Below are 26512 nucleotides of genomic sequence, written 5' to 3'. Positions count from 1 at the left end.
TTTGTATTAACGCAATGAAAATGTTTTTGGAAAGGTGTTCAGATGCCTGTGTTCCTTGTTTTGAAAACCTTGACCTTAGTTTGAAGAAATGTGTAAAAACCAGTTGAGAAAAAAACTGTAAAAAGGCATCAGGCAAAAGCATATCTCTCAGGGACTCATGCTCTTCATTACCATTCTGCTAGTGTCACAGTGACCTGGATGTTAACCGTTCTCTTGAGGTTTTCAGAGCATGCTTTACCTTCTAATGGCTTGGGCAGGAAGTGAGCAGCTGGTTTAGTTTTCTTCACCCGGTTCCCCTTCATGGCCTGGCCATCTTTATTCAAGCCAAGGAACCATGCTCTCCCCGACTCCTGCTGCCTATACAGCATGGATGAGTAGATCACATAGTAGTTTTCAAACACAGACTCTTTAAACTTGCATTCCGGCGTAAACAGTTCCTGCAAGAAAGAGAGATGAAAAAGAACGGAGTCACACGAGAGCTGTGGGAAATTTTGTGTGGGATTTAGAAAAGATAATTTTGTCTTTTGTCTGCTGAACCCCATGAACCTGACGCACCAATACACAAATCCTCACAAGTTGATATCACAAATAATCATTTATAATTTGAATAGTGTTTTTTTTATCAGTTTGACTTGGTAATATTTAATAAATAAAAAAATATTATATATATATATATATATATTTTAGCATTGCCGTTTCTATCACATCTCGCAACCCCCTGCACTTCCATCAAAAATTCCTATTTTCTAACATTCAGATTTAAGACACATTAAGTTCCATATTTATTTGGGCAGAGATTGAAATCACAACAGCTATACGACATATAGAACAGATTGTACTTCTGTCCCTCACATCCTTGTTTCCATTCATTGATTAAATATGCCGGCCACTCTGAATAACATCTATGAATATGTTAATACAGACAATTGAACAGACAATTAATCAGTTTGTGGAGTTTTGTTTTTTGTAATCAACAGAATAGAAATAGCAAACTTGTTATCAGAACACAGACTTCCCAGAATAACATTAAAATTCCTGTACATTTTCCTATTACTCTCTCTGTATGCATGGTGATATGCCTGAGGCCTAATTTGTAGGCAGACACTGCAGGTCTGTCTGCTGATACCTGAACGAGCATACAGACAAAATAATTGGCCCCAAGACAAAATGTGATATTCGCTCATGACAAATTAATCTCTACTTCCACCTTCACTCCAGGTGCCATGCTCTGCCAGGCTAAGTCTATTATTTTGTTCAAATATCCATACCAATTGCACAATCTACACTTTAGCAATGGCATTCCAAACTCTTCTTCACCATCTTTTCACTACAACTGATTCCAGCCCTCAGAGCATTTGACAAAAAGTACAAAGTAAATTATGGGCATACTGTTCTAATGGCTTGTAATGGCTAAAGAGCATACTGTCCTCTCACACTTCATTTGGCTCCACGAAATTTTATTTTGTAGTTCATTTGAAAACTTTAGGACGCCAGACTGTGAATCTAGCAGAAGCAGTAAACATTATCTGTAAATATTGAATCTAAAAATAATTTCTCAAAACGAGAAGTTTAAAGGAACACGTTCTCTCTCTCTCTCTCTCTCTCTCTCTCTCTCTCTCTCTCTCTCTCTCTCTCTCTCTCTCTCTCTCCTTAAAAAAGAAAAGAAAAAGATTTTCACAAGTCAACGATTTGCAACAACTGAATGTAACATCTTTAGTGTTACATCACCTGAGTAACGTCATTTATTTAGGCCACGAAATAAACTTAATTCCGTAAAATATGCATAATGAACTACACAAAAAGCATTTTGAATGCTTTCTCTAGCACTTTTTATAATTACTCAAAAATGTAACATAATTCACTCCTCATGCACATTGCAACATCCGTCAAAAATTTGTTTGCCTGTCGGTTGGAATATTAGAAATAAAAACATCGACATAACACACTCATGGGCATCACTCACTTCACTGAATACTTGCCGGCTAAGAAATAAATAATTATTACCATACAATCCATCTGTTTTTGAATCCACATCGTTTGAAAATCACAACATCGATATCTGTCAGAAAATAACGTGCACAATACACGGTAGAATTTATCATGTGTTGATTTTGACGGACATTTTCTATGCACAAACTATGCATTCTGAATCTGACATTCTTGATTTGAATATTTTCAATAATTGTCTGTTCTTGACTGATCATTTTTGCTTAATTTTGGCAATAGATGAACTGTTAAATGATTGATCTTGAGATGAGTCCCTGTAGTTGTCCAATTTGACTCTCATATGCTGATGTAATATATATTATAAACTTGACGAGTGATTTTTCATAAAATGTAGTTTGATCACTATCTTCTAAGTTGTTTAAAAGATTACGGCAATTATCGAAATAGGATCAAAATGCTGCTGAAAACTTTTTTTAATTATTTGTTACATTTAATGAACACTTAACAGATTTTGACTCATATATCATCCTGACTAATCTAATGATTTTAAAATATTGTATGTATGTATGTAGTATGGTCGTCTTCAAAATGACTTTATTTAGCCAGTGAAAGTCATTCATCTCCTCCATATGATCCATTATTTGGTGCCATCTGTAAACACTGTGTGTATGTTGCATTACCCTGCAAATTATTGCATTGATTAAAAGCTTCCAGGCTTGCTATGTCGATTCAATATCTTCACCACTTCAATAATCCAAGGAGCACTTCTCTCTATTGGTAAATAGCACCAAAACTATCATTTGTAAACCTACAAGTTCCGTTAACACTCATCATTAAACTGCACATTAAAGACCTCACATCTGAATAAGAAAGAAAGATCTAAATGCATAAATATGCATATCTTCTAAAAGGCAAATAAAGATTTTACAGTAAAACACTTCCTAAATACTTCCTTGTGAAAATAACACTGATGAATATGAGATTATACATCTCATATTTTAAAAGGTCAGTTAATCACAAATAGAAATCCCTAAAATACATTATGATGAAAGTTAAAACTACTTTCTCCTAGTCTCTTTTTAAAAGATATTAATAGCCATCAATAGAATTGGTCTTAAAAATATTATACACAGTGCTACTGTAACGCGTATGTTCTGTTTTGGTTTCGTTTTCACTGTGTTCTGTGTCCCTAGTTAGTTTCCTTGGTTGTTAATTAATCCCACACCTGTTCCTAGTTATTTTAATTATCTCTCCCTGTCTATTTAAACCCTGAGTTCTGTTTGTTCCTTCTCCGGTACAGTTGATGTTGGAAGTGGTTGTGTTTTTCTGTGATTCTCCTGTGTGTTCATTATTAGATTGTGAAATAAAGACTTACTGTTTATTCTCCAATGTTGTGCACTCATTGCAGCCACCCTAATGTGACAGCTACATTTTTGAAAACTATTGGGGTTTTTGTGTGTGTGTTGTGTGTGTTTTGTTTTTTCAGCTAAAAGAAAGGCATTTCCACAGATATCATTCCTGCCTGTTATTTCTGTGCTAAATTGTTTCTTCTCAACTACCTTTCTTGGTTAGAAAAGAAGTGGAGACAGGAACTAAGTGACATATTAGTCAGATGCAATTGAAGAACAAATGGGATGAAATTGCATTATGTAAGGGAGTTGAACTCGGATGTGTTTTGGAGGGCTCTCTTGCACCCTTGATTAAACACTAACAGCTGACTTCATTGACTGCATGCTAACCAAGGGCTTTAACACAAACCAGATCCTACCAACTGGTGATCAACCCTTGCCAAAGACATGTGCTTTCAGGCATATTGAAAGGTGAAAGTTCAATTGATGAGTCATTTTATAAGCCACTTTTATAACACAAAAGAGCTTAGTCGAGTGTGCCTTTAATTCAGAACGCACAAGTAAGGCTTAAAAAGTGTGTGCAATGTGCTTCATTCAACAGAAATGACCAAAGACAATCATATAAAAGTTTACTGTAAGGTTAAATTAGTTAACTACAAAATGCTAACCACATCTGACAACAACAGCAAACTAATTTGCCAATTTAGCCTTACTCCCTTTAACATAACTTCTCAAATGGAGCAACATGTCTTCAAAGTCTTAAAGGTTTTCTTTTTCTCATAGAATGTCAATATATCACAATTTTTTATTATTAAATAAATAAATATAACTGACAATTATTCACAGTTTCTTAAAATAAACATCGAATGCATTCAACTATAAATGTTTCATTTATTTTGCCAAAACTAAGCATGCTCCTATTGCCAAAAAGAAACAATGCAAATGGTGATGTAAAGTACATTTTTATTAGATAGAGAAGAATCATCAAGACCAGAATATAATTAGACACTTCTTAATGATGCTCATAAACTAAAAATGTCAAATGTAAGTATATATTTGTAATGATGATTACACTGTTTAGAAGATGTCTTTCAAATTTTGTTTCATCTTAGCAACTTTGCAACTTTCCTTTTGAAATTGATTATTGCGATGTAGAGAATCTACAAAGTCTCTGATTCACAGACTTGTCTTAAAACAAAGCCTGTCATTCTTTGATGTCACTCTTAGAAGTATTGGGTATGATAAAAGCTACACTAAACTGACTGAACTTAATAATGAATTTAAAATAAGTATGAATAAATAAGAGATAGAGAGAGGTACACACAGACTGCTTGCACAAAATTAAACACAACAACAAACCACAAATGAGTCCAGTTTAGTTAATGATAGTTAAAAAACTATTCTAATAATTAATATGCAAAACTCAGTTGTTTTGACATCCTTTAATAATGCGGACTTGAGTTCATAGAATTTTGAAGTCTCTCAAAATCTGTTCTTTATTTATTTCTTGCTTTTGTCTCTCTCCACCTGTTGTTTTAACCACAAGCAGACTATAGACACACTAAAGGGATACTGACAGCTAATTGGTTTAAAAAGTTCGCACTAATAACGACTGGCTATCTTATATGGAAGGCTGCATTTACAGTATATTTCTGTTGCATTTTAGCCAGAGACAAACAAGGCCGATTTATACACAAAATTGATTAAAGCAACAGTCAATTGTACCGTTTTAGTGTTGTATTTATTTAGAACACATTTTTGAGCAAGCTGAGCCTCCCTTGCTTGCTAAACTTGATTGCTGACTGCAAATGTCTCCCATGGGTCGGAACAAAGAGAGCTGGCGGGCTATACAATGAAAGCTTTATCTAATTTTGCATCCTAGCCAACAAATTAGACAGGTGATATGTGCCACACGGTCTAACTTTGATCTCTGGCAGCAAACAGTATGAGGAATAGGCAATCCATGCTTTTAACCGCCTTCTGCCTGATGCTCTTTTCTTGACAGCTCTTCCATTTCACAGCCTGCTATTAAAACAGCACATACCTTTCTATCGCGTAACCATGGTAACGCTTGAAAGGCTCCTGCCTAGCAATTAAGGTTTTTTTCCCCCTTCTTTCCTTTTTATTTTTTTGAAGGGAGACATCAGTATTTTTAGTGTTCGAATATGCATATACATGAAGTCTTTTGTTCGTGTTTCAAGAGTAACTGTGTGAAACAATGCATCATGGAAGAGTTGGTGATCTCAGTAGAAGCATGTTGAGAACTTAATTACTATCAAGTAATTAAAGACTGTAACTTAAATATATCTCCTTTGGTATTTCACCAGGCTACCATAGAACAACCAATCTCCTACAAATGTACAAATGCTTCTTGTACACTGCCAAAAAAAAAAAAAAAAAAAAAAAAGTCACTGTTTGTATTTAAATAGGCAAATGCTTAAGAATCTATAATTGGATCATTATTGCTGTGATTTTTATGTTTCTAGCATGTTATATGTTTGGCGACAGTTCTTTCAACCCTAAATGCTAAATGTAGGAAGACACATCATGGAAATACATGTGATGTTATTTCCATCAATTGGTGCAAGAGGTGCATCGATTTTTGGTCAAGATCTTGTATTGATAATGCAAGAGTCAAGCACTGTGTAAAGTGTACTCCAGCACATCCCAAAGACTTTCAATGAATTTAAGGTCTGGACTCAGAGGTGCCAATTCATGTGCGAAAATGATTCTTCTTGACATTGTCATCCTGGAATATGGCTTCCTACATGGTTGTTTAACAAACACTCCATCAATTAGGGCTAAAAAAACTGTTGCCAAACATATAACATGCTAGAAACATAATAATCACAGCAATAATGATCCAGTCATAGACTTTTAAGCATTTGCCTATTTAAATCCAATCAGCGATTATTATTATTTATTTCTTTTGGCTGGACAGTGTATTTACTATTTTAATATTCCAAACCAATGAAATGACAGAAAAATGTAAGTTGAAGAGATATGGAAGAGATCTTGGAAGAGAGAATAATGGATAGGGGAAGAAAAGCTGCTTGGAAGAAACAGCCCATCTACTGCACCTGTGTTTCACCACTTACGTTCATTCTGCTTTGAATGTGTGGCCGTAATTGACCTTGGCTGGTGCCAGAAAGGGCAGTTTACTTTAGACACAGATAATCAACCTCATCCCTCTCTGAGAGCAGACAGAGACGGGGGGATGGGGGAAAGAGAGGGAGAGCGAAGAAGTGAAAATATAGAAGTGAGAGAAAAGAAAGGTTAAGGGAGTCTGGGCTGAACTATACAAAAAAATAACAAATATACCAGGGGAGACAGAGCACGAGAAAGCGAGTGAGACTTGCAAAAAACGTGCTGGGCTGCCAAAGATTTCTAACTTAACGGAGAAAAATTTGAAATTGTTTAAGGTTAATGTTTGAATTAAGTCTATTGAAAATGAATATTGAAGAGACTGAGCTCCCCTTACATCTCTCTTCATGTTAAATCATCAAAAGAGAATCATATAATGTGAGCTTCACTGAATTTCCTCAACCAGCCAAACACTATAGAAAGGATGCTGTTAAATATGAATGGTACATAAATATGTATTGTATCGGCAGGCTCTGATGAGCCTCTTGGCAACGTGTGCATCTTGATATGAGGAATGATAGGATAGGGCCGCGTGATGCTTAATGGCGGTTTTGTGCACATGTAATCTGTCTAAAACCCAGTTACGGTTCACTCTCTACAGTGGCTGACATCTGCATTCACACCATTAATTTCTGCCTTAATAATATTCATTTTTGCATATTATTCTACTTTTGCCAGCTCTTTGGCATAATATCAAGCCTGTGGAAGCCAATCTGGATATCCAGTGACTTGCACTGCTGAACATGCCATAGATTACCAATTCAAACACTTTTTTTTTAAAGTGCTACTATTAATCCCATCTCACTGTCATTCATCTCCTTGTTGATTATGGAGTGATTTTTTCCCATGATGAATAGCTAAGAGCCCATTGCCTTTTGAAGAGCAGTCTAACCGCAAGCACTTAAAACTCTCAGTTCATCCTCCCTGAAGAGAGTGACCTTTCGGCTGTGTGGTATATTTTTAACACCAGCTCTATGAAAGGCAATGTCCCTAGATTTTGAGTGCACTTTTAAGTGTCTCTGCTTCATCTCCTGAGTGTTTACTCAGAAACTGGGTAAAAAAAAAAAAAAAAAGTGAACCCCTACAGCAAATTCTGTAATGTAGATCCTAAATCCTAAATGCATACCAGATGAGAGGATCAAAAATCCAAAATCAACTAAAGTATAGGTAAAAACAAACAAATTATTTCTCAGTTGAGGATATCTCAGTGTCTGCAGTATTTATGCCACTCTTGTCTGAGTGATGCATCATGCATAAAGCTCTCAAGACTGAACTGAATGGCTGGTTGTGGTCCAGTTCACACTGGCACAGGCTGGATCCGAGGGCTGGAGAGGACGCCCTTACTGTAGCAGGGTCATTCTCTAAAAACAGTGCCATTTGAATACCACGTGTCCCTGTGATTTACTACTGAAATATTTAACAGGATACTGAACTTATTCACATTATTTACACTATTTACACATATGAACAATTTTATTTTTAATGTTTGCTTTTCATTAGAATATCAGCCAATTTGCATGTCCCCATTTATCACCATTGTAATTAAAAGGACTATATAGGGCCCTATGATTTCCGTGATGTGGAAAACAAGGACAGAATTGCAGAATCTAGTCATAAAAATGGAATTTACTGTATAACGTGGAGTTTCACAGAATTTGTCAAATTTTTGATGAATAAATAAAAAGGTCAGTACACTTCAATCAAATCACGATATAGACTAGTGTCTGTGAATATTAAACCCTAAAAAATACTATTTAAATATAAATCCTGCATGTTCTGCACCGCAGACGCGGTTTCATTTACCACACACACACTGAGGCACGTGTAATTCATTTAGCACACACACACACATTGAAGCAAGTATAACGCTCGTGGTGTTTTCAGCCTCTGCCGTCTCACTATATGAGGACATGAATGATTTAAATTGAAATCCAGAAATCTTGAAAACACAGAATTTGGTCAAAATAGAACGGATTTTGAGGAAAAATATTAAAATGTATTTCATAGGGACCCAAACATACAAAAAAAAAAAAACAGAATCCAGAAAAAATAAAATGGATTTCATAGGGCCCTAGATTATATAGAACTTTTATCAAAATTATACTTTTAAATGTATATGTTCTACATTTATATATATACACCTCTTTTTTTCAAAAATGCTTTCCCCCATTTAAAAATAATTATTGAAACAGAGACATGTTTCTTTTAGAGTCTTTATCATTATTTCATTTTATTTACTTATATTGGCCTATGGGGCATTCAATTGATCAAAAGTGACAGTAAAGACATTTACTGTACATTGTTCCAATATATATACTGTATATATATCTTAAAATCTATTAAAATAGAACACAATTATTGTAAATTGTAATAATATTTCACAATATTGCTATTTTTGCTGTTTTTGATAACTAAATGTGAAATACATGCAGCCTTGGTGAGCTTAAGAGACTTCTTCCAAAAACATTTGTAAAAAACCTTACCGACCTCAAACTTTTGAATGGTAGCATAATTGTACAAAACTACAGACTGTTAATAAATAAATAAATAAAACTACTTTTGTTATTTGGGGAAACACATTGCCCTGTGGTGGTCCCTCAATGTCCATGGCGGTTACGGTCAGTTCTGAGGTGGGAAAATATTATTTCCCTAAAGTTCGACAGTAACCTTTTCAAATGACTCAATTGAAAAAAACAAATCCTGAAATGTTGTAGCATAAATGGCACAGTTTCCTGTGAATGACCCAGCCGCAAGTCAGTCTAGGAACTCCACACAGTGCTCGACCTTGAGGGAGATCTCAACGGATAAACTTCCTGCGAGCCAGCACTTGCCACCAAAGAGCTGTTGATCTTTAAATTGAGGCCAGTCTGGTCTTAAAGGAGTAATCCAGCAGTCATTATTGACTAGCCAGGAGATGTGAGGTCTCTCTAACAAGCTGACAGACTGCAAGAAGGCAGTACTCGGGGCTGTGGCGGAGTCACACGGCGCACAATTCCCTAGCTGTCAGCCTGACAGAGATGTAGATGACACACAGTCCAATGCCCTAAGAAAGAAACATGGATTTTGCCTTTAGGCTTTCAGCTGCATCATGGGATTGATTCGAAAAATGCATCAAATATCTGTGCGGTAAACAACGGCATTTTGTCATCTTGAGAAAACCCTAAATATTATGCAGTCTGCAACTTTTCCTGCATAACTTATTCCATGCACATAAATAATACTTCAAATTCTGCAGCTTGATGTCGAGACGCATACTATACTCTCCTAAGTGATCCTAAGGAAACAGGCACAAACAAATCCATAGACTCACATTGAAGGAGGGTGACCTGAGTTTTATCAACTTGGGGGTGGAAATCTTTGATTTGGTCAGTTAGCAGCCTCTCAGCAACCACATAGCAACCTTCTAGAACAGTCTAGCAACAACATAGAAACCTGCTAAAACAACCTAGTAACAACCTATTAAGAACACCATAGTATTTGCATAACAATCACTTAAAATACCCCAGCATTAAATATTGAAAATCATTGAAAATATTGTGGCAGCAAGGTTTGCACAGCCAGCCACTCACATGTTCTCCATAAAACATAAAAAATACAGTATTATTCCTAAACAACCAATATGACTGATCTTGGGCTTTGTTGTTATTGTCATGGATGCATATTAAAGTGTTTGCCTGTAAACTCTCAATAGCCCCTTTCACACACACAGTCTTTAATAGGGAGGTGTGAGACTAGTCGACAAGTCGATTAAACGATAGGCCTGCTTCTGCTGCTACTCCACTTGGAAATACAAGTTACTTTTTTTTTGCACATTTAATGTTTTGCTTTATATTGTTACAAAGAAAACATGTAAATTACCATCATGTTAATGTAACATTTTAAAATTAATATATTATTTTGAAAAGTGCATATCTGGTGCAGAAAACATGTCGTCATGTCATGTCAAACTATAGGTAGATAACAATTAAGCTTGCTTTTGGCTTGCTATACTACCGGGTTATGAGGGATAATATGGTATGAAATTTTATATCGTATTAAAGGAGCAGCATTATGAATGAAATTTACTTGACACTTGAACAGTTGTTATGTCAACATACTAAATATTATATAAAGTATAGTTGTCAGTACATATCAAGCTTTTCTTGTGATTTTGCAGCCCGTCATGTGTACAGATACTTTTCATACACGAGAATCGCATTCGAACCGAGACATGCAAGTGGTTGCCATGGTAATGAACAATACCTTAATGTGCTGACTTATGTGGACTTACTTTTATTTGAGGAAATCTGTTTATAAAAGGCTATTAGGTTTGAACTTATTGGTCCTGTGCTGCCTCTTGATTCTGCTTAAGAGAACACTTAAGTTTAATATACAATGATCATAATGGAAGGCAAGCACATCGCATGTATCTGATCTATTTTTAATGGCATTCAGTATGGGATTTAAGAGTTCATAGATTAAGTAGTCTATTTCAAATGGATCACATATACATGGGGGGAGGGTTAGACTAGTCGGTTGCGCACATCCCTAGTCTTTACTATTAAATTACCGGTAAATTACCATTTAGAAATCATTAAAAAATCCCGGTAAATCAGTTCTGGCAATTTTCGCGGCATAAGCGCGGTAGCTCTGCAGTTACTTTTGCGTACTATAGTAACTATTACGTCTCTATTAAGAGCAAAAACATGTTCTGTGTCTGATCATCCCCTTAAATTAGACAGATAGTGAAACTAAAGCGCCTCTCCTCATCTAGGTGGATGAAGAAAATGAAAAGCATTTTAATGCTTATTAAAGAAGATTATTAAAAAATTAAATAAGCATTTAAAAGGTAATTTCCGATGATTGACATCACTGAGTTCACCGGTATTTTGGGTGTGAATGCTATCTTACCAGTAAAATGACAGAACGATGTTGCTTGTACAAACTGCACATTTGTGTATTTACCGAAAAAGTCCATCTGGTAATTTTACGATAATTTACCGGGTTTAATGTGTGAAAGAGTCTAATGACTCAGATGGGGCTGTCACGATTCCTCTATTAAATTTGAGTACTCGATTTAAAAAAATCCTCGACTACAATTTACCCGTGTCGATTAACTGGCAAATTACCAGATGTGGTGCATTCCACGGATGAGAACCACATTATTAGACCGTTTCCTAAGGCTGCACAATATACTGTATTAAAACCATTTAAAAAACATACTATAGCATATGCATATAGTAGAGCTATTGTAATTTCACAAAGGCTGCAATTCATCTAAATAAATATACGGCTTGCGGGTTTAATATATACGATAAGCTCTTTAATTATATTTACGTGCGTCTCAGCAGCTCTGCTCACAGTAAATGCTGCTCCACATGAACTGTTTCACTCATTTACATGCATGGAGTGCATCTCAAACTCCATCTCTACATATGCTGCGATCTTGGGTTGCTTATAACGTTCATCTGAGAATGCAATGTGTGCCTTTTCATCAGATATGTCATACACGACGCACAGAAAGATGAGCGCCAGTATCGTGCGGACAGACAGCGCGCCAGAATCAAGTTCTTTTTCGCGCTTGAACAAACAATAACACACATAATAAAGCTAAAATGCCTGTTTTGTTGAGTATTCTCATAAGAGCAGTCTAAATTAGTTAAATAACTTTTAAATGAACTTAAACAATTGTGAGAAAATGAGTTGCGCATCAGCTCTTAGATCAGATCTTAAAGTGACAGCAGCCTAAAAAAACAGTTGCTGTGATGTCTGTCATTAATGTTAATCAATGAACAAATGTAACAGAAATTGAGAAATAGTAGCTTTAATAATGATTAATCTATATTTAATTTATTTATTTTATTTTTTTGCAGTGATAACTTTACTCAATTTCTGTATATTCCCTACCTGTAAAATGGTAAATATGACATTTATTATAATGGGTTTATATAACGATTGTTTTAAGTTCACTTAAATTAAAAGTTGGCCTATTTCTTTAAAAGCCTAATAAATGTTGGAATTGATGGCTTTCAATTATACTGTAATGTTGAATGTCTATAATTAACATAAAAAGAAAAAATCATAGATCCATCAGTATTAGCATCAGTGATAAAAAGATGACAATATAAAAATATAAAAATCCTGAATAAAAAATGTTTTAATCGCGATTAATCGTCATTAATCATAGAAAAATGTGTGATTAATTATATATATATATATATATATATATTATAGTGTTATTCTATAAAACCATTACTTGCTTTTGATACTTTATTTGAACCAAAAATTATTGCCTCATTATTATATACTGTATGTATTTTAAGTCATTTTAAAGGCTATTGTTTGCTTAGGTCTATTTTTATTACCACAAAACATATCAGATTCGACCAATTACTTGATAACCAGAATAATTAGTGACAGCCCTAGACTCAATTTTAAAGTGGTGGCCACAATAAGAGTGTAACATGCCTAATATATAATAAATATGTGACTCAAGAAGATCTGTAATACCTGGAGATATCTGTCTGTTAGCATTTCAGGCAGTTGTTTGGCTTGGACACACAGCCCATCAAGTGACTATGCTGCCAGAGCATGAGCTGTGATGTCAAAGGCAGTAAACAGGGGAAAGTTCATTTCACGCTTTTAAGAGTCCTCCGAAAAACTCTGGTGGGCTACAGCTTCCAGCTAAAAATATCGGTAGAGCAGGGTTGGTTTAAACTTATGTATGCATACATGTGTCTCCCTCGTAGACAGGATTTTCCTCCAGCAGGAATTCCTGTCTGCCAGCGAGCATAGTGAGTCACCTTCCACCTCACATTCACAGCTTGTGTCAGTGTGGGAGAATTTGTCTGTGTGTGTATGTGTGAGAAAAGTGGAAATTATTATTTCCTCTCTTCCTTCCAATATCTGTTTTGAACTGCTAGCCAGAATATTCATTGAAGTATTTGCTGTTTCCTCTAATCCCTTGATATGCCTGTTTGGCGGATTTGGTAAGTGCAGTCTGGTTGGAGATATGTACTTTATCACAGATGAAAATCTAGGATGACATTTGCAGGGCCGTACTCTTTGAAGATCTACATTTCATTCACAGGAAGGATATGAAGGTCTCCCACTTTAATGCTAAGTAAATAAAGAAACACTTTAATTCCACATATTCCTAATGAGGAGACAAATAGCACATCTTGATCAAGGAAAAGATCAAGCTTTATTCCACAATATAACAAATCTGTTGAAACCTTTTGTTATCCCCAGATAACACAGATGGAATCTGAGTGATATAGCTGATCTTCAGTTAGAGACTCCAATAGGATATATCGTTTCTCTTTGTTGTTTCAAATTGGGCTCTTACACACACCCAGGGAGGCAGACTTTGCCTTTCACTGGTCCAGAGCATTGCTCACAGAAATCTGTCAAACCCTCTACACAGAGGAATATGAACTGCACCATGGGGCATATTTAAACCATCCATCTCCACAAGCATGGGAATAACATTCTCTAAAGAAGCCCCATCGGGGTGACATCTCTGAATCCCTGAGGAAAACTTGTAAATTTAAATGTAAATTTACTGAAGTCATGCTACAGGTACAAAGATAATAGATATTCTTTTGCTGTTCAGTCTTCACATTAAAATTGTGACAAGGCGAAAACTAAAGGGATAGTTCACCCAAAAATGAACATTTTGACTTCATTTACTTACCCTCATATCTTTTTTTTTTTTTTTTTTTCTGGTGGAACCCAAACAAAGATATTTTGAAAAATATCTTAAATATTTTTACTCTTTTGTGATCCACAGAGTAGCCTCAGTCAAACAGGTTTAAAACAACATGAGGTAATGATGAGTAAATGAGTAATAATTAGTATCCCCAAAGAAAGAAAAATTAGATATCTTTAAAATCACAGCTGCTTCTCCTATAGCAGTAAAATTAAATGGAAAGCAAACATATGTATAAATACACAATGTCCTTGTGTTTGTATGGGGCTTTCCATTAAGAGATCTCTGTAAAATGCAGCTTACATACAGTGACATGCTTTGTCCTTTGATTAAAGACAGGTTATACTTATGTGAATCCAAGTAATTATAAGCATGAATTAATCTTAAATAGGGCTTTATTCCATGACCTCCTAAGCAATAATGCATCAGTATCATCTCTGGAATATAATTTAATCCTAAACTAACCCATAGCCTACATTAAGGAAATTCAATGCCACTGTTTAAATTAATCAGACATAGTGCCCTCACAGGAAGCTATGAGATTAGCAGCATTGGGGTTTACGCTAAAAAAAATATATATATTAGACAAATCAAAGTGAAACATTTGCTACTAATGTTTGATTGATGGATTTAGTCACTACTGCATTATAAACAAGTGTCCAATCAGAACAGTGAGGATTGGGAACTTCTTAGCCAATTGGAAAGGTTTAAATTGCCCCTGTGCTCCTCACTAGCTGCATCCCTAGATGTTTCAGGTGCTTCGATTAATGATGTAACCCATTAAATGAAATGGGAGACGTCTGCTAAAGGAGGGGCTCACTTCGCACAACAGCAGCATCATTACACATTATAAAAAAGTAATTGAGATCTACGGTCAACAACCCTGGCTGTCATGCAGGAGTTACGACTACCGGCAGAGCATTTGGATTTTGTTTACTGACACACGTTTGCATGTGCGCTTGTTTGCAGAGTTTATTATGATGTGATCATTTAATAGGACACCCATTAAACTGAGAAAAAAATCTCAGTGCATTCTGCCAAATAACACTGCCACAAAATTACAGTAATGTTGTCAACACAATGTTTTGGCATGCATTGTATTGAAAAGGCTATAGATATGTCAATACTCCAAACGTAATTCAAACAGATCCTGCTCACGAATACAAGTTGATGGAGGAGTACTTCAAAAGGGAGGACTAAGGTTGGATCTCTGCTCTCGAACATGGTTTGCAAACCATGCCTGCGTTCTTTCATCCCTACACTCATCTGTTCAATAGTTTTGCAGATCCCGTGGAGCCAAATTTGAGCAGATATAAGCCAGGCATGCAGCACAGTCCAAATGTACTGTGTGGTAGAAGAGAGAAGTGATTATGTTGGGGGTCTATATTTGTTTATAGAGAACTGAGAGCTGCCACCCCCCATCGCGCACACACAAACCATCTAAAGCTCAGAAGAGTGAAGCTGCCAGAGCTGTCAGAGCAGACGTGTATGTGGGAAAGAGAGTGGGTGTTCGTGTATGTTTATTAAACAAGACTGTGGAGGGATCCCGAATGGTTGAAAATATCTCTCCGCCTGGCAGCGGGGATGAGGCGCGCTGTTAAAGGTAGCGTGTGGGTTGAGAGTCTGTGCTGTGCGGAGCGTTACTGAACAAAACCATCTGGGCCTCAGAGATATCTTCTGAGAAACAACTGGAGACGCCGTATCTCGCTTTTCATCTCATAGCGGGTGCATGCAGAAATGCCACGGCTTGTGCTGAGAGCTAAGAAACACATTCAGACACTCCAATCCACCGTTATAGCTGTGACATATATAGACCATAACAGATTAAAAAGGCCAACTGGTTTTGATTTTAAGAAATTTTGTTTCCGCAGCTAAGTTAGCATATTGTAGCATTCGTAAGTCACTCTAGATAAATTAATAAAGTATAAATGCAAGCATGCAGGACATAATACACATTTATGGCAAAAGATGTACACATGCTTATGAAATGCTAGACATTTGTCTGGTATCTGTGATCATGTATTAGTGCTTCTGATGAAGTGGAGTGGATATTTTACATTAGCTAATAATAACCTCTTAAAATGTAGTGAGATTAAGCTGTCATCTACTTTTATATGGGCTCTCCAATGAAAACGTGACCTTGTCTTTTAAAATCACTAACTCAGTGTTTCCCACACATAGATTAATTCGTGGCGGTGCGCCACAGAATCAACACCGGCCGCCACATATTGCGTTTCGCTATAAAAAAATGTTTTTTACACTATTTAAAACACGCAGCGTATTCATTCAGCTTAATTTCCTTTCCCTGCTCTCCCTCCGTCTCTCTGTCACTCACGCGTCTCTCTCACAAGCGATTTTTTGTCTCGCCAAAGCCTTATTTGATTGGTGAGTGATGTAGATGACTGCTGCGCTTGCGACAGGGTGCATATTACTGAAAGAACGAGCAGAGAGAGAGAGCCGGTCGCGCGCGTGTGTCTTCAAACTGTTTTGCTCTCTCTCGCTCCCTCGCGCATATTAATCAAAATCAATTGAGAATTGACACGATGGTAAAAGATCGGAAGACCAAATTTTCACGTGGAGCATTCTGAGATTTTTTCCTGAATTACCGCTGGGTGTGAATTGTGCTAAAAAAAAAACTAAAAAAAAAAACTTTTTTTACGTTGCCTTATCTTCTCTGAAAAGCGTTCTGCCCATTCAGCTGACATAAAAAACACTTTCAATAAACTAAACAAAACCTATCCTATGATGAAATGTTTTCTGTGTTGACAAATCTTGTGCAATGTCCTAACTGCCGGGATAATCACACAACGCGCACAAGTCCACTAATGACACGTCCGATTAGCGAACTAATGACTCCTTTGAACCGATTCCATTTAATGAATGGTTAAAGCAACTGATCTGTCCAACACTGAACTCACGACACGTATGAATCGGTGTATAACAAATCGGTAACACTTTACAATAAGGTTCCCTTTATTATAGTTAACTAGATCAGTTAACATTAACTATTAATAAACCACTTCTACAGCGTTTATTAATCTTTATTAATGTTAATTTCAGTATTTACTAGTAGCCTACATTATTTAAATCAAGTTGTATTTGTTAACATTAGTTAGCCTAATGCACTGTGTGAAGTAACATAATAAAAATACAGCTGTTCATTGTTTGTTCAACTAAGATTAATAAATACAGTAACAAATGTATTGTTCGTGGTTCATGTTAGTTAGCCTAATACATTAATCTAAACAAATAATTTTTAACACCTCTTAAAATGAGAATGTAAGTGTGCTTACCCCATTTTTTTAGTAAGAGTGGTTCGCAAGATAAACCTTAATAAACTACTGTATTTTCAGGTTATCTATATGACAATGTGTAGAACAATTACCAAAACAATCTTTTAGTATAGACTGTTCACGGTAAATGCAGTTAGGTTGTCGAGGTCAAAACTCTAAATAAGCTGTGAATCAAATAAACTTACTATAAATAATATTATGTAATTTTTTTACTCTTACACTTAATGTTTGGATTTTGTGAAGGTGTGAGTAACGAATTATTAACGAAGGAACCTCCCCAACCCCCAATCCCCCCTCCTGCCATGGAACAACACCACCCCCCCCCCACCACCTACACACACACACACCCCCCGCCACCACCACAAATTGCTTTCTAATCTGTGGGAAACACTGTAACTGCCGTGCCATTTCATCCTCTGTGTACCTCACCCTGATACAACAGCAGCTGTTGTTTACACGATTTCTTTTTCTTTAGTGTGTGTTTGTTATTTATGACCTACCCCTGTCAAAGTTCACATACAAGCATTAGTCTCAAATTATGGCCGGAATACGTAACTCTTTCCACACCAGCATTTTGTTTTGTTTTTTAAGTTGCCAGCCACACTAAATTTTCATGGCCCCCAGCATCAGAATATCTGACCATGCAATATCGAAGGAAAGTACAGACCCTCTTCTTTTAATCAAAACAAGCTTATTTCTAGCTTTATTCTAACTTAATGCATTATTTTTTATCAACACCATAATGTCAGTAAGTTTAATAAAAAAAAAGCAACATTTTGGGCAAAAAGCTGAGAAAAACATGTTTTTGTCAAAGACTACATCCAGATCAGATTCAGAACGATGATCAAAACACAGATGGAGTAGATCGAGTCCATCAACACCCTCAAAGCTTTCACAATCCTATACCTCATCCTGGGTCGACAGGAAGGACTGTCTGATATTGATTCACCAGATTTGTTGTTGCCGTAGTATCCGAAGCACAAGCTGTACAGGCTCCGCCCTCTTTTGGAAAGCCGGCAGAGAGCATGTTGTCAGCTCATTTGAATTTAAAGAGATACACGAAAACAGCATGTTTTTGCTTACAGTCAAAAAGGGCATTTACAGCATAGTTTAATAAATGATTTGTAGGGTATTTTGAGCTGAAACTTCACATACACATTCTGGGGACAGCTAAGACTTATATTACATATTGTATAAAGCGGCATAATAGGTACAAGTTACAAATCTACAGCATGCTGTCAACAAAATTATTTTCGACAATGCGCTTACAATGAAAGTCTGTAACCTTAAATAAACATTAGAATACAAGATTTCGTCAGTCACGATGCACTGCTGGCCCGATTGTGCAAGTGAATATTCCGTCATGTCCCGACTCCCGAAACGCGAGAGTCTAATATTGCCGCATGCAACGCGCTTGACTTGTGCAACCCATTTTGAGAGACAGAGAGATAGAAGACGCGGCAGCACTGTTGAATCACTCACGATGTTTGTGAAATTGCATCTAGTTTTTAAAAGACTGATTTGATTTTATAATCTGTGTGGATTAATTTACTAATACAACCTACATGCTAAAGTGAATCAATGATTGCGGGAATTTCCCGCATTATAAGTGGGAGACCTGTGGGAATGATTCGAATTATGTGCAATACCCGCAAACCCACGCCGAAAATTGAGACCTGGCCTAGCACGTTTAGACAATTTAAAGAGCTTTGCAGCTCAAACACAACAACATTTTGTAAGGAATAATTAAATGTTTGTCTTGACCTGTGACTTTCATTGCAAGTGCATTATTGTAAATGAAATTTTTGACCAGTGAGAGAGGATTCAAATTATTTTCTATGTTAATCGACACTATGATAGTATGACAGTATGATAGCCGGAATATTCCTACAGACAGCTTGGAATGGAACAGATGAATATTGTGTCATTGCATCTCAGAAAGTTCTTTCACTTCATGGCTTTTAAACCCCCTTGATTTAGTTTTCTGCAACAATAACAAAAATTACTAACATGAATTCACAACATAAAAAAAAAATGACAACATGTAGTTATGAAATCAAGCAACAGAAGTCAATATTGGTACATTTTCTGCCATGGCTTTCTTGTGTGGTTTGTGATGTAAAATTAATCTGAATGATTCGAAGCCTTTCGGTACTAGCTTTCCCTATTGATTTCTGTATAACGCTTTATACGAAATGCTTTCATTTTGAGAGGAAATAAAAGACACTCTAGAGCTCTAGGGTCTGTGTGAGTGTACCGTTTGCTGCAAGGGGTGAAGGAGTGCTGTGTTCTTTACATTTTCTGAGCACAGTTTCATCTCTGTGACTGCCTGGTGCAACGACAGACTTATAGAACAGATCTGTGGGAAGCTGTCTGTACTCTTGTGGCCCGAGGGGCTGGCATGGAAACAGCTATTGAGCTTGCAATGGTGCTCATTACACTTTCACAAGCAGCCCAAAAACACTGCGTAATGAAAAATAGGCTGCACTTTGTTCTGTAGACAAGTGTGAACGGTGGAAAAGAGTGAGATAAAAAGATGAAGGAAACCATGACGGGGACATCTCTAGAGAGGTGATTATTCAAGGTCTGTATAGTGAGATTGTATGACAGCCTTACAACCAAGCAAGCTGATGGAAAAATCAAACACACTTCACTAGAATGTCCTCCCTTTCTCAAGTACTGCTGGGAAATGGGATTCATTTCAGCCAATTGGTTCAGTTGGCTAAACAATTTACCAGTCATCATCCCTGAAAAGTGTTCACTGAAGTCCCTTAAATATTAAGGTTTTTTTTAACTATTGCTCATACCTATTATTGTTCTTCCAAGCAATAAATAAAACAGACTGTTGGAAAAATATCATCGACTTACAGAATACCTAAGTCAGAATGCCATAGAAACTTAAAGGGATACTCCACCGAAAAATGAAAATTCTGTCATCATATACTCACCCTCATGTTGTTTCAAAACTGTATGAATTTCTTTCTTCTACTGAACAGAAAGGAAGATATTTAGAAGAATGTCAGTAACCAGGCAGTTTTAGATACCATTGACTTCCATAGTAGGAAGAAAATATACTATGGAAGTCAATGGTATCTAAAACTATTTGGTTACTGACATTCTTCTAAATATCTTCCTTTCTGTTCAGTAGAAGAAAGAAATTCATACAGGTTTGAAACAACATGAGGGTGAGTATATGATGACAGAATTTTCATTTTTCGGTGGAGTATCCCTTTAAGAGTGGTCCAGTAAACTACCACCCTGGCAACCATCTTAACACAACTGCATAGCAACAGATCACCACCCAGAACACCCTCACTTTTTTTTTTTTTTTTTTAGACATCACTCATATTTTTTTAAGAAAACATAAAACATTTTTGTTTTCTTTATTTATCATATTTATATGTTAATTTTTGCATTAAAGTCTGTCATTTTAATTAAGCTCTTAATGTTTACCTTATATACAGATGATGAATACTGCTCTGATTTTTCTAATAAATTGTACTATCGTTCAAAAGTTTGGGGTTATTTTTTTCAAAAACAATTAATACTATGTGACCGTAAAGACATTCATAATGTTACAAAAGATTTCTATTACATCTATATCTATATATTAGGGGTGTAACGGTTCACAAATTTCACGGTTCGGTTCGGTACGTTTTTGATACTGCAAAAAGAAATACCAGAGAAATTTCCATGATTTTTTTTTATTTTTTTTTATTAAAACTAACATCATAAAGTATGATCTTTTTTTACTTTGAACAATGTTGGAGCTATACTTGACCCATCTTCTGGGGTGTCTTCTTAGCAGCATATAAAACAAAAACAGCTCCTTGTAAAAAAAAAATGAAATGTAATATTGTAATAGTTATAAACAAATACAAAGAAATTACCATTTGAGGGCAGCATTTTTATTCATAATGTCGAAATAATAATTCAAAAGCAAAATGATTAAAAAAAAATATTTGGTAGTGGAAATGGCAGCCCCCTACTGGTTACAATGGTAATTTATTTAATGTAATTTATTTTTAAATAAGTGTGAGTTTTCCTATATCTTGAAACTTTTAGTTTTATAAATGGGAGTAATCTTTGAAGGATGAAAAACAATCTTTTGGTCATCACATTAAAATAACATTTAAATATGATAATATTTGAGTTTTGAAGTGCTGGAATAAGATGTGTGACGTACTTGAAAGTATTTTACTATTCCTGTCAAACTTCCATGGTTACAGTTAGTGTTTCTACATTAAATCCATAGTGAATGTTTCTGATATGTGGACTTAAAGCCTATAACTAGTTCATTCATGGTAAAATGTTTCTCCTGGTTTCCCCGTCAGCATTGTTTGATCTAACAGAGATCTACCGTTAATAACAGAGAAATTTGAACGCTTCTCACTAGATCTCGCAGCGATGTTATTACATCTGTGGTGAATTTAAATGCTTTCTTTACTGGATTTCTTAGAGCTGTGTAGTAACAGTGATCGAACAGTAAGATCGGCTCGCGCTGCACTGACATTGATCCAAACTGATAAACGGTCCATGAAGCAGCACAAATGAGTAGCGCAGTTTCATTCCGCTTTCATTACATTTGCCATTTGATTGTGGTGGTCCAGCGAAAATCTTCTTCTTCTCCACCCACGCTAGAAAGCGTATTAGGCGACTTAAAAAAATCTTACTGACCCCATATATATACAGAATGTATTGTATAATAACATAATAGTTATAAAATTAAGAAAACCATTCCCCAAAATGAAGTTTTGTTATCAGATTATAGTGTTGCTAGCAACTTTTTCAAAAGGGTAGCCTAAGGCTGATGCTATTTGAGTAGCTTGGAGCTTGGCAAGCTGCAGTTTCAAACTCTGTTAATCGCTGAATGTGTTTGTCTGTAGAGTTGCCAGCTTGATGGCTCTAACATTGCTATCTACCACAGCATAAAGCAAAGGCAAGAGTTTGTGATGCTTTTATGAAACATTCATCCAAAGCACGCCTGTAAAACTGAGGGTGGACAAGGCTGGGATTCAATCCACAGAACACACCACCCACGATCACCATCAAATCTACTCTGAAAATAAATAAGATGCTAAGCTAATTACAGGTCCTCCAAGTGCACTCTGACAGTTGCTACGACTATACGCAAATCAGTGTTATCAGGCTGTTCAGCTAAGACACAACTAATTACATCTTTTCACTTAATGTCCTGGTCAATTTTGCCATTCTAGCACCTCTTTTATCCTTCCGTGGGCTCATTTGCATGTTTCATGTTCGGAAAGCAACAGGCTGCACTATGCTTTGACATTTTCCGCAATTAGAAAGACAAATTAAAGGAACTATTTCTTCAAGGGTCATAAGTATTTTCACATGTGAACATGTTTTATGGCTTTGGCTTGCATTATTGAGCAATATATGTAAAGTAAAAGTAGAGACAATGGCCACTCTATGAAGCTTGTCCTGTGGGTACTACTGGATCTCTTGTCTTGTGAACTCAATTTATCATGTGTGAAGAAGATTCATGGAGGACCCAGTAACATCAGGATCCTTCTGATACCAAAATCTAATGAATATACATCAAGGTAATGCTGCATTCAATGTGGAGCAGCTAAAAAGACTCGCTTTTTAGGTTGTTTAAAGCATTACCATTACAAATGTAGAGGTAAGAATGCATGGAAACCTTCATTATCTACTGTAAATCGACTTCAATGTCATTTTCTCATAAAGTACAAGTGAGCTAACAAAAATCAGAAATAGTTTCTGCTGAAATGTTTGCGTTGCACTCACAAGTTATTTCTGAGGCATATAATCAAAGAGCAATTTTCTGTGAAAAAAATTTAACGTAACTCCTCAGAAAAAGTGTTAAGTACCAGTAGGCTATATTAAACCATTTGTATGTATAATCCCAAACCCCTGCTGAGTCCATCAGCAATATGTAATCTAGACAAGTTTTTTTTGTTCTTTTCTTTTCTTTTTCCATTTTAGATCGGGAAATGCTCTTATGTTACAGACAAGAAAAAAAAATGGATATAGAATGCAGTAAACTTTGTAGGAACTAAAAAGAATGCACAATTCAAAAAGAATAGCAGAAAACTACATTTTTATCTTCAAAATCAGAAAATAGGAAATTAGGGGAAAAACACTGTTGTACAGACCTGACAGTTCTGAATGTGGCAAGTCTGAGGCATTGTTAAGCTATCCATTTAGACTGTGCAAGTAATGTAATTAAGGGCACGATACAATCTTGCACAATAACTAAACCACTAAATGCTGTGATTTACAATAAAGTTTGCTTTCACTGCTTCTTTCAGAGTGGAGCAGCATTGCTCTAGTGCATGTGGGGCTCACACTTAGCAGCAGAAACATGAGATGATAAATGTTTATCATATCGCAGCTCCAGATGAAAAATGATTGTTTTGACCAAATTGTTTGATAGCTAAATGAGCAATGTATGCATAAAGCTTTCATTTGAATCAGCTTTGTTAAGACTCTATATTTGATTTAATTTTTTTTTTCTTCAAGCTTGATTTTTTCATTGCATGGTATGCCCCAAATAGTTAATGGCATTTAATGGGCAAAGTGGGCACCTTATGGAAATTGAAAGTGTAATCACAACGGATGCGGATTACAATATTGACATTGATTATAAGTCAATGCCATTTAACTAATGAATCAGTTCTAACAGAGTGCATGCAAATAGTTATGGTTTATACTAGTGTTCACTTGCCAGCAAATACTGCGGGCTCTTCAGCTGTCCCCCAATGAACAGGGAACACAGAGCTCCTCTTGTGTGTGCACGGAGAAAAAATTAAAGAGAATGCTTGAAACAAAAAACAAACAAAAAAACAGTACATTTTTCTGATTCATCCAATGATTCAGTCATAGGGAGTGTCCTTTTATCAGTGTGAAGGGCTCCAGACTGCGACCAAATGCTCACATTTTGCAACTTTTTTGTTTGTGAGAGAGTGCGAGCACCTTTCACAACTAGTCACACGTGTGCGACCTGCAAATTAGGCTTCCTGCGGTAGTGCTGTGTTACACAGTGTTTGGCCGTACACAGATTACTAGGCCAATATGGCACCGCACCGCACCCACTGTCATTTTGCTTTTTTATAGAAACAAAAACCATTTAGTTTAGCATGACAATGGACGCTACAATTATAAACTGAAACCGTCTGCTCTGCTCCATACAGCACGAGCTGCAGGTTCGCAGCACAGTTCAGCAGGAGTCAGATTTAACTTATTACGTAACGAGAGTAAGGCAAGAAGACTGACAGGATAAGGCCCGATCACACAGAATGCGTTTTTTTTAGGTTTGAAAACGCAAGACGCACCGCACTGCCTTTTTTTTTTGACTTTTTTTCATTTAGAAAAGAGCAGTACGCTGCATGTTGCTAAGCAACCACCGAAACAGCTGTCCTGTCAGTCTGATCAAGGATTATAGTGCAAGCGCTCTAGAATCTTTGGTTTGCTGTCAAGTAAATTGTCATATTAACTTTTTATTAAAGGGATACTTCACCTCTGGAAAGATGAATGTGAATTTAAAATAGGTCATTTATGTAGAAGAAATGTGAAGATTTTTTTTTAATTTGGAGCTTTCTAGACTGAGAAAAGCCAGAAAATGTATTTTTGGCTTATGTGGATGAAAGACAACAACTCCCAGAATGCACTTGCTTCGCTGGCCTAGGAGGCCACGCCTACCGGTTAGAGAGCGCAGTTGAAAACAACAAGGTTAGGCTACCAGTGAGTCTCCGTGATGAGTTTGCCAGGGATTTCGAGATCGCCCAAAATGTCCGGGATTCGGCTTTTGCGTTCTACAGTCGCCATTCATCATGTTTACTGTGGCGAGCAGGACGAGGCTGACGGCCACGGGAGAACGGCGCGAGGCCGGTGGCTTCATTACTGAGACGCGCCGGTCTCGTATCTCTCACGGAGGAGCGGGAATTTTCTTAGCAATGTTAAAACGCACATCAACCGATCACTTGTTTAGCGTTCATGTAAACACTACATTCAGATTCACCAATCGGAATGAATTCAGTTAGATTGAAACAAGAGGTGTGCATGTAAACAATGAATGGCGACCGCAGAAAGCAAAAGCTGAATCCCGGACATTTTGAACGATCTCGGAGGATTTTTTCCAGACAAAAAATACATAAATCTCTCCTCTCAGGGGGATATGAGGGTGGAAAGCACGGTAATTCAAAATACTACAGGTTTTCTACTAATACAAAGCTTAATGCTAAATCCTGAAGTATCCCTTTAACTTTATTTACTTTTTGTTAACATTGTGGTATCTGAATAATAATCATTAACACTGTGCGCCTGAATCATAATCATACACTGCCAGAGGAGAACTGGCCCCTGACTGAGCCTGGGTTCTTCCAAGGTTTTTTTCTCCATTCTGCCACCTGATGGAGTTTTGGCAACTTGCCACTGTCGCCTTTTTCCACCTTTGTTGCCATTGGCTTGGCATGCTTAGTTGGGGACATTAAATTTAACATTTAATTTAATATTCAACAATAATATGTATAATACATATACATACATATATATATATATATATTAACTAAATTAATAACTTTTTTTTAAACAAAAAAGAAACATCACTGAACTTACTTAAGCTGGACTGTGACGCTATTTTCTTCTGGAAACAAACTTTTTTGCATTATTTTCCTGTTATCTCTGTAAAGCTGCTTTGAAACAATCTGTATTGTAAAAAGCGCTATATAAATAAATGTGACTTGACTTGACTTGACTTGTGGGTTGTGGTTCGTGAAGTCATACAGCACGGGGTAACCTGCGACAGCCACCACAAGTTTCTCCTCCCTCTCCGGACGTTCAAAGCAACGGTAAACGTTCGGCACTACAACGGAAGGCCCGCCTCTCCATTCATTCGATTGGACAGTGGGGGGAAAACGCAATAACATCGGGTGCTTTTTTTGCTGAGTTGATTTTTTTTCAACTTCAGGCCCTCAGAACGATCCTACAAAAAAACGAGGCGCAGCATGCAGTTACAGCGTGAGGTGCCCGGAGCGCAAAACGCTCACTGCCAATAGAAAAATTTAAAAAAGGCGCCTCTCTCGCCTCTCTATTGATCAAATAAA

General features: G+C 36.5%; 1 protein-coding gene across 5 annotated transcripts in view; it reads right to left on the bottom strand.

Moving 5' to 3' along the window:
* fgf14 (fibroblast growth factor 14) overlaps window positions 1-26512 on the bottom strand; it is a gene marked incomplete at its 5' end in the record, with an annotated part of 151611 nt that overhangs the window by 4991 nt on the left and 120108 nt on the right. For all 5 annotated transcript variants that reach the window (XM_081367951.1, XM_081367949.1, XM_081367948.1 and 2 more), the window contains one exon: window positions 239-437. In XM_081367951.1, the coding sequence (XP_081224077.1) occupies window positions 239-437 (199 nt within the window). The remainder of the gene's footprint in view (window positions 1-238; window positions 438-26512) is intronic.

Source organism: Scardinius erythrophthalmus, assembly GCF_964197995.2.
Source record: "Scardinius erythrophthalmus genome assembly, chromosome: 6".
Classification (NCBI taxonomy): Eukaryota; Metazoa; Chordata; class Actinopteri; order Cypriniformes; family Leuciscidae; genus Scardinius; species Scardinius erythrophthalmus.
This window is presented reverse-complemented; position numbering and strand designations above follow the sequence as displayed.